The 16866-nt window shown below is 56.0% G+C and overlaps 5 protein-coding genes across 5 annotated transcripts; 1 reads left to right on the forward strand and 4 right to left on the reverse strand.

Annotated features, from left to right (window-relative positions):
* Positions 1-2019: 2019 nt before the first annotated feature.
* Positions 2020-3408, reverse strand: N656DRAFT_827527 (uncharacterized protein; the record flags this gene model as incomplete). The annotated part of the gene is made up of 2 exons (XM_064818509.1): positions 2020-2664; positions 2775-3408. The coding sequence occupies 2 exons, from the start codon at positions 3406-3408 to the stop codon at positions 2378-2380; spliced, it is 921 nt and encodes a 306-aa protein (XP_064672089.1). The 3' UTR covers positions 2020-2377.
* A 2584-nt stretch (positions 3409-5992) lies between these two features.
* N656DRAFT_827528 (uncharacterized protein) lies at positions 5993-8883 on the forward strand (the record flags this gene model as incomplete). Its single annotated transcript, XM_064818510.1, has 2 exons — positions 5993-6575; positions 6731-8883. Exons 1-2 carry the CDS (start codon positions 6035-6037, stop codon positions 8881-8883), a joined length of 2694 nt encoding a protein of 897 aa, XP_064672090.1. The 5' UTR covers positions 5993-6034.
* Positions 8884-9071: 188 nt separating this feature from the next.
* On the reverse strand, positions 9072-11014 carry N656DRAFT_776675 (ClpP/crotonase). Its single transcript, XM_064814682.1, has 2 exons — positions 10710-11014; positions 9072-10626 (listed from the first exon to the last, which is right to left on the reverse strand). Exons 1-2 carry the CDS (start codon positions 10857-10859, stop codon positions 9232-9234), a joined length of 1545 nt encoding a protein of 514 aa, XP_064672091.1. The 5' UTR covers positions 10860-11014; the 3' UTR covers positions 9072-9231.
* A 176-nt stretch (positions 11015-11190) lies between these two features.
* On the reverse strand, positions 11191-13638 carry N656DRAFT_776676 (dihydroxyacetone kinase). The gene is made up of 2 exons (XM_064814683.1): positions 11897-13638; positions 11191-11835 (listed from the first exon to the last, which is right to left on the reverse strand). Exons 1-2 carry the CDS (start codon positions 13215-13217, stop codon positions 11336-11338), a joined length of 1821 nt encoding a protein of 606 aa, XP_064672092.1. The 5' UTR covers positions 13218-13638; the 3' UTR covers positions 11191-11335.
* A 615-nt stretch (positions 13639-14253) lies between these two features.
* N656DRAFT_705256 (glycoside hydrolase family 76 protein) lies at positions 14254-15695 on the reverse strand (the record flags this gene model as incomplete). Its single annotated transcript, XM_064811258.1, has 2 exons — positions 14254-15542; positions 15614-15695. The coding sequence occupies 2 exons, from the start codon at positions 15693-15695 to the stop codon at positions 14254-14256; spliced, it is 1371 nt and encodes a 456-aa protein (XP_064672093.1).
* Positions 15696-16866: the final 1171 nt, after the last annotated feature.

Genomic DNA, 16866 nt, shown 5'->3' on the forward strand with positions numbered 1-16866 from the left:
TACTGTAGAGTATTGTAGATGTCTGTCTTATAGGGGATTGCTCGAGCCCAGCGCATCGAAGTAAGCGTGCGAGACGGCCGCATTGATAGGAGGCAGGATGCATCAACTCCTTGAGGTCGCGCGAGTCACACAGGACTGAAAGGGAGGAGAGGTGAGCTTGGACTTCTCCAATGATACTCAAGGCAATCCCAGGCTTCTGTTGGTGGTGCGCGTGGTCAACCACTACCCTCATCAACTTGGTCTTGAAGAAGGGAGCATTACATACACGTGAATTATATATTGGATAGGGAAGGTATAATGGTATATAAGTCAAGTCCCCCGTCCTACTTTAACCCCCCACTGGTTAAGAGGAATCAGGTGGTAGAGTGTGTTGGGAAAGTTCCGTCTTCCTCTTCACAGAGATCAAGAGGCCCGCAGTTCGACTCCAACATGCCCCTTGGTCAAAAGAAGACTACTCCAGCTCCGGGTTTACCCTGAGGTAACATCCAATTATCGGGAGTGTGATAACCGAATGTCGGCCCTTGTCCCAGTTCGAGCAGGTCGCGGTTATACCGAAGTTGGGGCGAGCATGGTACTGCACCAGGCCGTTGTTGATGACAAACGGGTACGTGGCCTCTATGCTCGGGGACCATATGCCTCTCAGCCAGGATAATGGAAGCCCGGTGTAGTCGCATACAGTGGTCCTAAACCTCTGGGACCCCAAAGAGTGGCAAGGTAAGGTCAGAGGTGAGCGCAGCTGCCCCAGGACATTGCTGGTCTGGTCATATCATCCACAAGCTGGAAACGCACCGAGAGTGCTATATACCGTGAGTGGCAGGGAGACGACCTCGAACCCCTGGGCGACGGACCGAATCTTGAGAACGGAGAAGAGGAGGCTGATGAAGGCGAAGACGGCGACGATCACGAACCTCAACCCGCAGCAGCCTCACGCGGCGGCCCGCAGGCTCCCAAGGAGTCACCTCATATCACACGTGTCAAAGGGCTCTCAAATTTCGAGTGACACATTCAAGCCCCTTATGTCACCCCCAATAATGGCGTCATGAGGCGACTTGAACCCTGTCTCGAGGTCTGGGGGCTGAAACGAGCGGAACTATAAAGGAGAAGAAAATCTCGCCCATGTTCAGGAACTTTCAGTTGTTCTGACTGGATCCTCACCCTCAAAGCCGCTGATATCATGCCCCAAGTTGACAATCTTCGCTTTTCGTGGCATAACACGTAGAACATTGTTGCCCCCTCTCTATAACGGTAAAGCAGTGACTGCCTTTAAGGGTTAGTAGCGTAGGACCGGTGTTCATGGACACGCTGCAAGGGAAGAGGTTGTGAGATTCATCTTGATCGAACTGCCTCACTACTACTGTCCCGACATTAAGGAGAGATCATCAACTACAACAAATCGAAAAGAGAGAAAGAAAAAAAGAATTCATGTACAAAAATGACATAAAGCTCAGGCCGGACGCCTCTGGATGTTCGATCTACCCAAAGTCAAAGATGTTGAATCCCTGACCTGGGGTCGAACTCCCGGCCTCCCGGCGTTACGAAACCGTGCACAACGATTTCTAGTTAGCTGGTATTAGGGGAGCGCCCACTAATGTCCACTCGGCCACGGCGACTCCGGGCGAAGGCTAACTTAGTTGGCAGGTACTGTGTCGGAACTTGATCATATACCCTTGGGGCCGTGGACATCGGATGGAAATGCTCCTTCCCCCTTTCCTTCCCTTCTTCCCCGCCGCCGCCCTCCCCTCTCTGCCTCACAACTGGGCCTGTCGCGCGGACTTGAGCTGGAGGGACGATGGCATAGAGCGTTGTTCTTAACTGAGGTAAATCAAACGTCGCCCATGGTATAGCAACAGTGGCTCTTATCCCCGGACTGTCGACTTATGATAATAGGGAACGATACTACTGTCTGGATGGGCACAGTTGATATACTCTTTTCCATGTTCGACTAATACTTCATTCCATTCGAGAGTTGAAGCTGCTTGTTTGTATTACAACACGTCGATGTTGCTTCATATTTATTATGTCTTCTGCCTCCGACTAGCTTGGTATGGCCCGAGCAACCAATTATCAACATAGATACCTTCTATGTGCCCCTTAGGTACGGTTCCCTCCGCGGCTGCCCGCCAGCCCAACCAGTCTATACCGTTTATCCTTGTCCTAAGCTCAAATGAATGTGAATACCGCGGCCATCATCCCGATGCCGTAACTATGTATAACCTGATCTTCCTTGCTATGCCGTGGAATGAGTTTGATGATCCGCTGAGCAATGAATGCCAAAGGAAAGAAACCCGAAGAGTAAATAGCCAGACCCCGCGCAATGCAGTTATAAATGCAAAACCCCATGAGAGAAACCACCAACGAGAAACGGGCGGACAGAAGGCTACGCCCATAGCGGCAGCGCCACAGCGGCGAGGGCCGTCACGCCAGCCGTTAGCAGCCACAGGCCGGCGTAGTTCAGCCTGTGCGGGGCGGAATTCTGCAGGGTCCCGCCCGGCCTTGTAGAGGTCGGCCCCTGTGTCTGAGCCGCATCGTTGGGCACATATGTCGTCGAAGTGAGCGTGACGACATTGCCGTTGGAGGTTCTGGTAAATGTCTGGACGATTGGCCTGGACGAAAGCGGGGCCGAGGTTGTTTGACCGGGTAGAGTGGATGTCGTCAAGGTCGTGTCTGAGATCTCTTGTTAGTGTTCATGGTATTCAAACACACAGAAGAGATGAACAAAAGACAGAAGGGACAGAGAAGCACATAAACATGACAATACAAAAAGTCCAACGTACCTCCGGCTATCGAGGAGGACGAGGCAGAAGAAGAGGAGGATGAAGTCCTACGAGACGTCGTGGAGGAAAACGTCGGGGAAGAAGGAGTAGTAGTGGTAGTAGTAGTAGTTGGGTTCGAGGACGTACCAGGTGGTGAGGAGGAACTAGAAGGCTCTGTGCTGGTGGGCGAGGTGCTGGTGGGAGGCGGTACACTTGTAGTTCCCGTTGGCGTCGGTGTAGTGCTAGGGCTTGCAGATGTTGACGTTGACGTTGACGGCGGCGGCGGGTCGACCGACGTGGTGGAAGTCTCGGTCGGTGTAGCCGTGCTTGTGGTTGTGGTTGAGTTTTCTTGCCGCTTCGCTAGCTGCAAGATGGAGCTAGCTAGAGCCGCATTCTCCTCATGCACGGCCTGAACCGCCTGGTGCTCGGACGCCCACACACCGTCTTGGAAGCGTCCCGGGAGATAGCGGTGCAGGAGCTCGTTGAGCGATGACGGCGAAGACGACTCGAGCAAGGCTGAAAATGAGGACTGTTCTGCCGGGTGGTCCGTCGCCGCTCCTTTGCGGCAATGGATCCGTGAAGAGCCAGCCGAGACTGCCCCGAAGAGCACCAGACAGATCGAGAGGACCAGGAGTACCCTTCGGGCGTAGACCATTTTACTGACCACGCGTCGTTGGTTAGGTGGCGGCAAGATGGTTGAAGCTGTCTTCTCTTGACTATGACTCAAGGTGGGCGCTAATCCGGAGGACGCTTGGTCGCCCTTCAAGAAAGCCATGGCGTCTGCAGGAAGAGGAGAGACTAAATTATAGCACGGCGGAGAGCAACGTGCTGCTCTCACCAGCCACAAAGACTCGATACCTGCTTGGTGTGCCTGTGTGCTGTGGGCTGCAAAGATGACTGGTCAGCGGTCGGTAGATGCAGTGGTTAGGTAACTATTCGTAGCTACTAGTTCGGAAAAGCAGGCGAGAGGTCGAAGTGGTATGACGGTCAAAGAAGCACGGCATCAGGCGTAACGGAACTATTCATGACCTCCCAGCAACCTTATGATGAAAAGCTCCCGAGGACAGTGGACACAGTGGAAACGGAAAAGAACCAAGGCAAGGAACGCAAGGAACAAACTGAACTTACGGAGTACCAGACTCGCTTCTCGGGTCAGCCAACTTCGTACTTGGGACTCTTCCGGATCCACCTCACCAGAGAAACCAGACCAGGCCGTCGAGGTCCCCACAGAAAAACACTCCAGTGCGGCAGCCAACTTCACCACGGACGGGAATTGGGTTGTGGAAGGTGAGTGGTCGGGATTGAAATCCCCGGCTGGCAGAATATAAACCTCATGGTTACGGCGGCCGAGCTCCTTTGAGACGCTGTCAGCGGCCGGGTGTGTGGCTGCAGATGCGTCTCAGCATTCCCATGAAGATGACGCCGCAGCGACAGGGATTGTTTGGTGTGACCTCAGGTGCCAAGCCATTTCGAACACGACGCTATTAACTGACTGCAAATCCACAGGGCCGGAAGCCCGGCCTTCGGGTCGTGATAACGTCCAGCAGTTCGTACGGAGTTCGTACGGAGCATACACATACGGATACACTACAATGTGTGTCTCGGCTCGGCAACAGCCAGTGGCGGAACTTCACTTGTTCTTGTCCACAGTGATCGATCGGGCTTTGTTTCGCAAATGGGGCGTTGGCTGGATGCAGGGACGATAAAACTCCAGTTCACTTCGTGTTTGAGCTCTGAGGACCCGGATCCCAATGATGACTGCGCTCGGAATGTTGGCGCTGCACAGCCGCCAGCCATACGAATTTTGGCAATTGCGATTGGCAAAAAAGGCAGTGTAAAGTGGGGGTTGCGGATTTCTGACAGTCCCCACCGAGACCGATACCAATTCCACCTGCATTGGAGCCATTCCAGCCGCCACCTCGACTCGTACTCAGATCTGAGCGACAGTCGGGCAGAGTCAGGTCAACAAAAGAGGGTGAAGCTCAGATAGGATGAAGGTGTTCCAGACTGGTTCCGTTCCTCCCATGTTTGCTTTCACCGCATTGCCAACTTTTGGAGGTCGGACCCCAATCCTTGCATTTCTGGACGAGTGTTTCTTGCTACACCACCGATACACTTCAAGATTTCAAAATCTTAGCATCTTCTGCTAAGGACGATTTCCCAGGGTGCCGTTGGCTTTATTAATGAATTTGCAGGGGCTCCCAGCATCGAAGACGTCATCCACCTCGAGCATTCCAGCCAGCATGTTAACATGGGGATTGGAACGGCTCAAACGGCAATTCTTCGCACAATTCAGGCTTTCGCATAACTCTGATTGCATGCTCCACGGATGCCTTATCCATACGATCAAGCACCGTGATTTTATTTTCCGAGTACCACCAGAGCAAGAAAACGGATCGACGGTATCACACAAGCCTGCTCCTACATAACCATGTATGAAAGCATACCTACGACTCTGTCTACAGCCCGAAACTTGCAAGATGCCACGATTGTTATGTTTGAGGCCGGGAGGCCGGTTTTACCCTCAGGAGAAAGATGGAATCTCATAAGTCTGTCCATATACGCGTAACCCCTGGTGTCGGCGGGCATAAAGAGATTCCATGCCAGTCATCATAACTCGGGCCACTGGGTAGAGACACTTCCTATAGACAACATTGAAAGCTATATGGTCCAACCTGACCAGCTAGTGTTTGCGGTTCGTCCGTACAAGTGCCATATAGTCGGCAGGGACTTGTGCTGTCTGCAAAGACGGAAATGTAAGTTGACTTTCGCTACTTGGTCGCCGATACTGTTTGATCCCAACCTCTTGCTATGAAGCTATCTTGGTAAGGCTGTTGCTGAGATTGGAATGATGAATTCGTAAATCACAAGAGTTACGGATAGCTGTACTTGCACTGTACCGTTTGTACTGTACAGTACACTCCACTGTTCTTTCAACCTTTGCGGTAAGTTACCTTCCCAAATTAGGTAAGCTTCCATGCCATCGTCAGGCGAGGAGTGGGACTGTGAGTTAGCCAAGAGATCACCTTCGTACGGCGTCGACCATTTTCATGTGATGCTCTCGACATCAGAAAAACCGATGCATGTACGCGTATACAGGCTCTTATCATAACCTGGGCGGATTAAAGATGCAGACATTTGAACCGCTGAATCCAATTGCGCATCGGTGACGCGCCGCGATACCTAAGGTAACTAGCAACTTTGTCGAGAGCTAGGATACGACCTGAGAGAAATCGGCGCGCGGCCCATGTTGTGTCCAGAACTCCAGATCGCCCTCTGCTATGGCCACAACTGAGCTTCCTCAGCCGGCACCCCGAACAACCAGCACCGAAAGCGCCCTTTCCCCAAACGACGACCAAGATGATAATACCAGACTCCGGTCTCGATCGCCGCATCCGTACCGTCGCCAGAACTTTGAGCTCCTCGAGCCATCAGATCGCCTAGTGCGACGCCCAAATAATGGCGACGACGACGCTCGTGCGCCAATCCATGCATCTCCCTCCTTCGCCAGAGATTCAACACCGGCCAGCGAGAGCGGGACCGACGCCGACGATGAGCACTTCCTTAAGGGCCTTCCCGCGCCGAAAGCGAGGCTCCACAAGGGCTTACGCGGCAAGAACGAACCGCTCTCGGGCACGTCCACACCCATGCTCTCGTCGGCCGTCCTCGAAGAGGAGGGTCGGAAAACACAGCTGAATCCGAATTTGAATTATGGCCGCGGCCTGCTCGAACGCGACAAGAGGCGCACAACTGAGGGCCCTCGCCGGCGCAAGGAGTTGGTTCGAAGGGCGACTGAAGTCTTCCTCCTCGTCTGCCAGGGAGGTATAATCGGTTCAAACCCGCATGTCCGGCCTTTACTGCGGGCCCATGATAGAGGTAACAAACATCTCGCTAGCTGTACTAGCCATTTCAAAAATCTAATCGATTCGCCGCAGAGCTCCTTACTCTGAGTGCTTTGTTCTGCTCGCTGGTGGCAGCATACCCCCTGAGGCTGGTTATCTGGGCTTATCGTCGTCGTGGGAAACCGTCCAGGCGCATCCCGATCCGGATCCCTTCCAGCTTTGATCCGGCGCCGCTCCTCTACCCTCCTCTGGTGCCAATCTTCGTGTCTTTCCTTATTGCCCAAAACGTCAAGGGTGTTGTGCGACCAACCGCCGTGCTGAGCATATGCGCCCTGCCAAGGGCCCTGATACCCGGTGCACGATACTGGGAGTACTATAGCTGCTCCCACTGGTTGTTGTCGTGCATCCCGTTCATACTGGATCCGCATTCGCATACAAAGGGCTCCACTGGGTCCGACGAGATACCTCCCGAGGTGCTGATCTTGCTTTACCCATTACACCAGACACTCTGTCTTATCTTACAACAGCTCACGACGACCAGTCTCTTAGTTTCCGAGCTGCAATTGCTCTCAGTGGGGCTCATTGAGCTATTCCTGCTAGCTCGCTCTCCGCAGGCCGTTATTCTGAAGGCGCTTCTCTGGGGTGGCGGTGTCGGGCTCATCGTTTCCTGTGGTCAAGTCATCCGATGGGGCATCGCTCTAGCTCGTGTTCCGAAGTGGCGATTCCGGCGGGTCCCACCTTCGACAAAGAGCACATCTGGCTTGCGAATGCTGAGACAGCTCTTTCCCAAGTGGCCGAGGTCTGACTCTGGGGCAAGCTACGGCAGCGCCCTTAGCGACTCGGGGCACTCCACAGACGAATGTCTTGACGGGCCGGTATTTGCTGCGACTTTTCCTCAACGCCCAGCAAGTGCTACAAGAGCCGACAGCATAAGCGATACCGAAGCGGTGCCAGCCGTGGTCCGACTGAACTTGGCAGAGCCACTGCCACAAGAATCACCAGTCCGAAGACACACCCTGCCCACCAGCACCGCCCTTGGCAACCAAATCAGCCGCTCCAAGACGCACACCCCCTCCGGCCGCCGTAGGCGTGCTGTCTCGTCCACCATCCGGGCGTTCTTCTCCCTCACCCAACCGCAAGCCACCCTCCGGAAGTGGCTCTACGCGTTCTACGTCTACCTGTGTATCCTCGCTGTCATCTTCCTCGGCATCCGCCCCTACGTCCAACAGCACGCCCTGCAGGGCCACGAGCCTGTCGGCTGGGCGCTAGGCTATTTGTTCGGCGACCTTTCGCGATTCCGATTTGAAGTTGTAAAGGCCAACCTAGAGCGATGGATCTGCCTCCCGCCCCGCGCCACCGACCCGGCTGAATGTGGGGCCAACGGGTTCGGATGGGTGGAACAAGCCCGCCTCTCACCTCCTCTGGGCGCAGCCAACACCCGCCTGGCCCTATCAGGCTACTGGCTCGCGATTTTGACGACGGGGCTCGCCATCGTCCTGCGCCTCTCCCCCGTGTACGAGGTCGACACGCGCCGCAAGGTGTTCCACTTCATGATGGTCGCCATGTTGCTCCCTACCGTCTACGTCGACCCGGCCTACGCCGCTCTCGCCCTGGCCCTCGTGCTCGCCATCTTCCTCCTCGTCGACCTCCTCCGCGCCTCCCAGCTCCCACCCTTGTCCCGCCCCATCGCCAACTTTCTAACCCCTTACGTCGACGGCAGGGACCTGCGCGGGCCCGTCGTCGTCTCCCACATCTTTCTGCTCATCGGCTGCGCTATCCCCCTGTGGCTTGGTCTCGCCTCCCTCCCGAGGACCCCAACGACAACGAACAGGTATGACGTCGGCTGGGAGGTACCCTCGCGCGAGGTCAGTCTGGTGTCGGGCGTCGTGTGCGTCGGCCTCGGTGACGCTGCCGCGTCGCTCATTGGCCGCCGGTGGGGCCACCGCAAGTGGATGTGGGGCGGCGGCAAGAGCGTCGAGGGCAGCCTTGCCTTCGCCGTCGCCGTGTGGGGAGGGCTCATGCTCGCCGCCGCGTGGCTAAGGGTTGGCGGGTGGGTTCCTACTGCAGGTACTGCTACTGGGGAAGGTGGAGTGTCTGGGTCGGGCATGGACTGCCTCATGAGTGTGCTCGACTGGCGGCGGTTGGTTGAGTGGGCGGGCCCGGAAGCCCGCAAGAGCGCCGTGTGCGCGTCGCTGGCGTCGCTGACTGAGGCGGTGCTGACGGGCGGTAATGATAATGTTATTGTGCCGGTGGTGCTTTGGGCGTGTGTCAAGAGCATGGCGGTGTGATGATGATGGGTAGAGGATGGGTATAGATAAAATGGTTATGACCTCTTATACATCACAGCTGCGTCAATCTGTATTTTGTACCATGTTTTTCGAGGGGCTGGGAAGCGCGGGGTCGGCCGTATTTGTTCTTCGTGTTTAATATGATACAGTTGCGTTGCCTAATGTAGAAGAGGGAAACTGCATTGTATTTGTCACATCTGCAAGTTTCATTCTCGGACGACATACGTATATAGAAAATGGGCCAGTCCTGCACCGGGTGCTAGAGTCAAACCATAGTCATACATTTGCATATCCTCTAGAACCAGACGGGGACATCTACAGTATTGCGTATAATACACCTCCAACCATCTACAGTACGTCGTAGTTCCATACGGGCTTGTCCTGCATCCCTTTGGGGCCCTTGGTCTTCCTCGCCAAAATCTCCTCCACAATCTCCTGCACGCCCTGCTTCTGCCGTCTCTCTTCCATGAAGCTCTCAATGATCTGGGCGCGCGTCATGGTTCCCATGGCGACCTTGTCCTCAACCTGCTTCTCGGTGGGCACGCCGAGATAGGCGTACGGGTACTCGTCGTAGTTAGCGGCCGTCAGCATCCTCAGCCTGGGCTCGTCCTTGGACAGGAGGAAGAAATCCTCGGTGAGCGCAGCGCTGTCTTCGGGCTTGATGTCTTCAAGCTTGGCGGGCTGCCAGGAGGGGGGACGCTTCTCGATCAGCAGCGCCGTGACGCCCTCGGTGAAATCCGGGTGGGCCATGAACTTGGAGGCGATGCCGTGCTCGCGGACGAACGTGTCGCGGATGTTCCACTTGGCGCCGATGCGCAGCTGCCGCAGGGCGACGTGCACCGCCGTGGGGGACCGCTTGTGGAGCGTCTCGAGCGTCTCGCGCGCCCACTTGCGCGTGGCGCCCTTCTCCTCTTCAAGCGCGCGAAGGATCTCGTCGATTGAGTCATGGCAGAAGCAGCGGTCAATTGCTTTCCGCAGCTCGCCGGCCAGGAGTATGGGCTCGTCGTGCGGCAACCCCGTGACGAATTCCTCAATGGTGGCGTCGATGACGGCTAGTCGGGTTTCGATGGGGTCCGTGTCGGCGAAGCGCAGCTCGGCGAGGCGGGACTCGAGGCTGGGCAGCGAGGTTGAGTGGAGGTAGTGCGTAGCGATACCCGAGTAGAAGACATTGGCGCCCGTGAGGCGCGAGCTGGTCAGCGCAAGGTAGGTCCCTATGTAGCCGGGAAGCCTGGGAAGGAAGAAGGAGGCGCCGACGTCGGGGAAGAAGCCAATTGTCGTCTCGGGCATGGCGAAAACGGTGCGCTCGGTGGCGATACGGAAGGGCGCGTGGATGCTGAGGCCGACGCCGCCGCCCATGGTGATGCCGTCCATGAAGGCAATGTAGGGCTTGTTGTAGGTCGCAATCAGATGATCCAGCTGGTATTCCTGGGCAAAGTAGTCCTTGGACTTTTGCTGCCCCTCAGGGCCCTCCTTGTTCCACTTGGCCAGCTGGGCGACGTCGCCGCCGGCACAGAAAGCCTTCTCCCCAGCGCCCTTCATAACAACGACGTTGGCCATGTCCGACTTGGACCATGCGACCAGGCGCGGGACAATCTTGCGAATCATGGAGCCATTGAGGGCATTGAGCTTCTTGGGCCGATTGAGTTCAACGGACCGGAGGCCGTACAGGCTGTTGAAGAGGACATCTTCGGGCTCGTCGTCTTCCATGGGCTTGAATTTCTCGTAGACTTCTTGTGTGGATAACTTTGAAACTGTCAGTGGTCCAGCCGATACATGATACATAGTAGACTCTCTCTTTCTCTTCGAGCTTGTATATCGAGACGTACTGGTCTTTGAGACTGTGCCTGCTGCTGCCGAGGTGGTAGAAGCTTTGCTCTGAGCGGCATGGCGAAGAAACCTGAAGTGATTTGGGCGGCGCGACAGGTGTGTGCTGGTGCCGCCGACACCGCTCGGCCGGCAATTCTCTGGGCGAGCATTTAAAGTAATATATGTTGTCTGTCTACGACTCGGGCAGTTGACGGTTGACCAACACCCTGATGCTGCCGCCGCCGAAATTCATAGTCGGCCTCGATATCAATGTTGCTGCAGCTTTTGACCTTACGCCGAAGGTGACCGTGCAAATTGATGGGTCTTTCCCGATGAGGAGCAGGGATCCCTGGCTCAACTGTGTCGTTACACGTAGATCGGGTCTTGCCAACAGCTGCCTGGCAGTTGTCTCCACGACTCCTGGTGCTGCACGGGAACTTTATTCCGCAAACCATCGGCTTTCATGAATTCACCAAAACTAAGTCATTCAAGAGGGATGAACTGTGAATGAGTCCCATTCGACCGGCTGACCGCCCGAGGAGTGGTCAAATAACTACGATTAAATAATGACTGGTATCTCCAATTCCACACAACCCTTTTCAAACATGAAAAACTGCATACATAGTTATGTGTCTGCAAGTGCAGCTTACAGCTTCTCCCAGCCCTCGTCAACCTTTTTGATACCGGCCAGACCAAGGAAGAAGGCGGCGAGACCGCATGCGCCCGGGTCGGGCACCTGCTCGAATCCAGATCCGCCAATGTACACGGTCCGTCCTAAGCTGGCCTTCATGCCTTTAGTTCCCTCTGCCGCATTCTGTGCTGCCTCGGCCGCTTGCCCGACGTCGCCCGTCTGCCCGAGAACATCAACAAACGGATACAGCGCATCCACAAGCGTGCGGTCTCCGGGCCGGGCCGGCGTATACCGGGACAGCGTATCGCAGCTCTGCTTGAGCGCCGAGGCCCACACCTTTGCCGATGCTTCCCCCTGCCCCTGCGACCTCAGCGCGGCGAGGAGCGCGTTGAGGAAGATGGCATACAGCGCCCCTGAAGTACCGTCCATCTCCCTTTCGACAATGGGCACGATGCGGGCCAGGTCCACCACCGCGTCTCCCGATAGCGGGTGAGACTGCAGGTGCTTCAAGATGGCTGCTGCGTGTTAGCAAGTGCATCGCCGCCGGGACACGGAACTGAGAGCCAGTGTGCTTACCCTCTGCACCTCTTTTCAGCCCAATGCCGCAGTCCCCATCTCCCACGACCGTGTCGTAGCGTGTTATGTCCGGCTCCGCGGCCACGACGCTCTGCAGGCCCCGGGTGAGCGCTTCTTGTGCGGCGCTTGCATCCATCTTCAAACCGCTCGGCAGAACCTCACCACCATTAGACGCGTCTTGCTCCCTTGTTGCCGTGTTCTTCTCCTCCCATGTCCGCTTGGTAATCGGTGCCGACCAACCGACAGCCTCGCATGGGTAGTCCAGCAGCTCGACCATGCTGGGCCCGCCCAGATCTGTATTGACCACATTCAGCAGCGTGATGCTGAACCCCAGCCCGTTGAGACTCGTCATGTACGTCCCGCTCAGAATCCGCACCGGCCGGATATTCCACGTCTTTTCCAGCTGCGTCACAACCTCCGTCAGGATCCCGCCCATCTCCAAGACACTCACCCCGCCCAGGTTATTCACCAGCAGTACCACCTCGTTCGAATTGACCCTGAGAAACGCCCTGTCCTCATCCTCCTGGTCCAGCATCTGCTTCAGCATCTTGCCCACCAGCTCCGGCAGCCCAACCACCTCCCTGCTCGACCCGGCCTCGTTATGAATCCCCATGCCAATTTCCACCTCCCCATCCCCTAATAACCCCTCCTCCTGCTTCCCGCGGCCAGGAACATGGACATGTTCCAAGCTCGCGCCGACACTGACCAGGTTCTGCGCGACCAGCCGCGCAACGCGAGCCACGTCAGACAGGCCGTAGCCCATGGCGGCGAGGGCGCCGCTGATCTTGTGCACCAGGACGGTGCCCGCGATGCCGCGGCGGCCGACCTTGCCCGCCTTGCGCCGCCCAACGCCGACGTCGTCGCCCACAACCACCATCTCGACGCGCACCCCTGCCGCGCGGGCCTTTTCGACGCCCATGCCAAAGTTGAGCACGTCGCCCGTGTAGTTCATGACCGTCACCAGCACACCGCCGCCGCCATCCTTGTTATCCCTGTTGTTGTTGTTGTCATTGTCGTCCACCCGCCCCATGATGGCCGTCCGCACCTGCTCCGCCGACGGGCTGGCAAAGATGGTCCCCGCCACGGCGGCTGACAGCAGGCCCTCGCCCACCAGGCCGGAAAAGGACGGCTCGTGCCCGGAGCCGCCGCCCGAGATGATTGACGTGATCTGGCGGTGGGAATGTTGGGAAGAAGGCGAGGGGCGCCGGTAGATGATCTTGTTGGGTAGATCCACGGCCAGGGACGGGTTGGTTAGCGTCAGTGAGGTCAAGGCCGAGGTGACCAGGTGGGAAGGGTCGGAGAAAAAGTGTTTGGTTGACATCTTTGGCGGTGGTGGTTCCTCGTAGTTTGCTATGGGGTTGTCTGAAGGTGCGGGAATGGGGGGAGAAGAGAGGAATAATTTAAAGCGGAGGACTGATCCAGTGAGTACCCCGTCCGTCCGGTCAAGCAGTATCAATACTTCAGGTGGGTTGCAAAACGGCGTAGAATGTTATCAAGCTTGAGTTAGGTGAGTGAGGTGTGACCCCTGATGGGGGACGCGGTGGTTTAAGGCAGGGTTGGCTCTGCTTTGAACAGTTGATGCCCGAACCTCCGGGATAACATAGAAACACACTCGCTATACATGAACTAAGACAGGAATTAATTTATCTCGATGAAGATGACACTGTCCTCAACAGCCATGTTCTCGGGAGAGCTTGCCCGATCCCGAGCGGCATTGGGATAGCGGAGGTGGGGGAGTGCGGGGTGGACTTGCTTGACCTCTTTCTGCTGCTAATTCATTCATTTTCCCATGACTTCTAGTAACCTTACCTTACACGTGAAACTGAAAAGGTACCGCAATTGACTGTACAGTACTTTTCTCTGCCGATTTTCCCTGCGGCTATGGAACAGCCGGAGCCAAAAGGATGGCTGCTGTTGCCCGATAGACGACCTGTGAGGTAACCTGGTCTCACTAGCTTCATTTCCTTCAACAGTCCTCAGGAGGGCTCTTCAAGACGGCAAGACTCTGCGGTCTGTTGCATTGATGCAATGGAATACAATGCGTAAGGGCCAACGCTAACACTCGAGGCTTCCTTTCAAGCCCGGTGGTGCCCATACTTCGGATATGCCATCTGCATATGAATATCCGCAGCCTACTCTTCCCCGAGTCTCGTCCGATCATCCCAGTTCCGCCGTGATACCCAGAACCTGAAAATCCAAATCAGCTCTCAAACCCATCCAAAATGATATCCCTTTGTGTTTCCCTTATATCCCAAACGCCAAGCCCATGCCACATCGTGGATGTACTACCCATAGATATCCCGAAACCAACGCCAATCCCAGCCCAAACCCAACAAAAGCTGCCGCCGGGGCTTTACTTATTTCATCATGAAAGTGCATGCCGCGACCACGCCAAACATGACCACAACCGTAAGAACCCACGCGCCGGCCCTGTCGGCGGTGGTGAGGGGCCTCTCGGCCCAGTAATCCTGAACATCGGTGCCGGCGCTCGGGTTACCCCGCGACGTCCCGCCCGTGTCGGCCGTCAGCGGCCCGGGGACCCTGTCCACGAGGGTGTACATGATGGCCGACAGGGCGTTCATCTGCTCGCCGACGCCCACCAGGCCGTCGAAGCCGTCCACGGTCCACTTGAAGCCGCACGCGGTGCCCGGGTGGCCCCTGAACCCCGTCGGGGGGTTGCCGGTGCACGCCCGGGCTGCCGCCTTCGCGTCGGTCTCAAGCAGTGGGCGGATGGTGGAGTAGGTTTTGGGCACCATCTGCGTTGTCGCCGCCAGCCAGCGCGTGAAGTACCCCTTGAAGCTGCGCTGGTCGTAGTCGCAGGTCCCATGGGGCTCGCACAGCTGCTCAAACATGATGCCGTCGGTGAAGAAGCGCTCCGACGCGGTCCGCAAGATCCCGTCAACGCGCCGCTCCCACACCGCCGAGCCGTTTGTCAAGTTGTACATGACAGCCGCCCCGTGCAAAAAGATGCCCGCATTGTAGGTCCACAGGGTCGTGTCCATGCGCTTGCACGAGTTGTCCGTTAGGTTGATGCTCATGCCATCGCGGATTTCGTACTCCGGGCTGATCAGGCCTATGGACTCCTGCCATTCCCAAACCTTGGCGGCCCAGTCTGCGTATGTCTGGTTCCCCGTAAACCGCGCTAGACGGGCAGCGATGTTGATAAAGCATCCGTTGGAGATGCTGTTCTTGTAATTGTAGCCGTTGTTGAAAGTGAAAATTTGCCAGCGCAGGCCGCCGTCGCAGAATTCTTCATCCCAGCGCGACACCCACTGGTTGAAGAGGGACTGGGCCAGAGCGAGCCATTGCGGCTGATCCGGCGGGGGATTCGGGAAGTTTGTTTCGGCGGCCGACATAGCAGCCAACCCCCAGAAGCCTTGATCGTCGTTGCCGAGCGTCCGAGACTGGTTTCGGGGCATGAAATCGCCCATCGGGGTCCCTTGGTGAGTGATTGCCTGCAACGTGATGGCGTTGTAAGAGTCATCTCCAGTGAGTGCCCAGTAGTCGATTAGGGTCCCAAACATAGCCCCACACTCCCACCAGAAGTAGGGGTCAGGAAGGTTGCCGGGAGTATCGCCTGTGTAGTTTCCCGTGTAGTATTTGACCAGGCCGAATGCTATTGTGCTTGCTGCCTCTTTGACGGATGCTGACAGCGGGGTTAGCTGAACTGATGCCGGGCCAAGCAGAAGCATACATAGAGAGCACCGAGACACCTACCTTCATCGCCGAGGACCAAGTCGATTGCCGCCACCGACCTCAACACCACACCCAGAAAGCCAGCCAGTCCAAGTAGCCTCATGGTCCAATACTTGGCTGAATTCAAACAGCCCACAAAGGATGAAAAGTGAAGCGATCAATAACAGTAGAGTTAGGACTAGAATCTAAAAATCTCCCACGCAAAGGGAAATGCGTGGTTCTTAGAGCATGGTAGGAAAGAGTAAGCACTAGGTAATGACGTCCAGCGGTAGGTAAGGCAAGATCAACCGCCAAGCAGAACACAAAAACCATGCAGCCTACACTAGGTAGGTGAGATTGAAAGTCCTAGTGGTGACACGGTTCAACGAATCACCCCAGCGACAGGAAAGGTGTCGTACTTCGTACGGATGTACTGTAAGGTTGGGGTCCGAGGAACGACTCAGCCTCGATCGGAACCACGAAAGCAACGAAGCCAAGAAAGGGCGCTTTCCCAGGCGCGTGATGAATCGAAGATACAAAAGAACGAACAAAAAAAAAGAGATAACGAAAGTTAAGGTCGGCCATGAAACGTGGCCTAGATGGGATGATCCAAACTTTAGGATCTACGTAGAGGAAGATGAAAAGAACAGAGGTTTGGACGATTATCCAAACCTTTGTCCTCCCTCTTGATCACCTCGAAACACATACAAACATTCTAGCCAAGAACAGCCTGCAATCTCTTAGCATCACGGGCCGGAGAGGGCAAAAGCAGGCTGAAACGTACCGAGTTGCGAGATCTCGGACTCCTCGTGTCGTGACTGTCGTGTCATGAGTCGCTGCAGCGGCTGTGAGGCGGAGCAAAACATAGAAGTCTTGGCAATTTCAGGGATCTCGTAAATGGTCTTGAACTGCTGTTGAGTAGAGAGTAAGCTGCCTATATTGCCGTACGTAAGCATCAATTGCGCAGAATTATGTGAAGTCACTTGAACATATGAGAAGAAGAGTGAAGGTGAGAATGAGAGGGTTCGTCCTTTCCTTTGCCCTCGTCCCAGGGTTAGCTAAGCCCGAGCTAAGGTATGGAGCAATTAACGAAGCCCGTGCAGCTCAAACCCCTTGAGCCCCTGAACTCTTAGGAGGGGGCCACGCGCCAAGACGGAATCTAGGCCCTGAGCCGTGTCCTTACAAGGGACGAGCAGCTGTCAGTGGACAGTGTGATAACTGATGGGATGATTTCAAATTAGGTAGTGAAAAAGACGACTTCATGAAAGTCATGATCTGCGTTCCGCCTATCGAGG

This window comes from Canariomyces notabilis, assembly GCF_033297395.1.
Source record: "Canariomyces notabilis strain CBS 508.74 unplaced genomic scaffold N656scaffold_5, whole genome shotgun sequence".
In the NCBI taxonomy this organism is placed as follows: Eukaryota; Fungi; Ascomycota; class Sordariomycetes; order Sordariales; family Chaetomiaceae; genus Canariomyces; species Canariomyces notabilis.

Coding starts and splice junctions, on each gene's coding strand:
- N656DRAFT_776676 (XM_064814683.1), bottom strand. CDS start 13,217: ATGTCAACCAAACACTTTTTCTCCGACCCTTCCCACCTGGTCACCTCG. Junction 11,836..11,896: donor GCTGAAAAGAGGTGCAGAGG/GTAAGCACACTG, acceptor AACACGCAGCAG/CCATCTTGAAGCACCTGCAG.
- N656DRAFT_776675 (XM_064814682.1), bottom strand. CDS start 10,859: ATGCTCGCCCAGAGAATTGCCGGCCGAGCGGTGTCGGCGGCACCAGCA. Junction 10,627..10,709: donor AGGCACAGTCTCAAAGACCA/GTACGTCTCGAT, acceptor ACAGTTTCAAAG/TTATCCACACAAGAAGTCTA.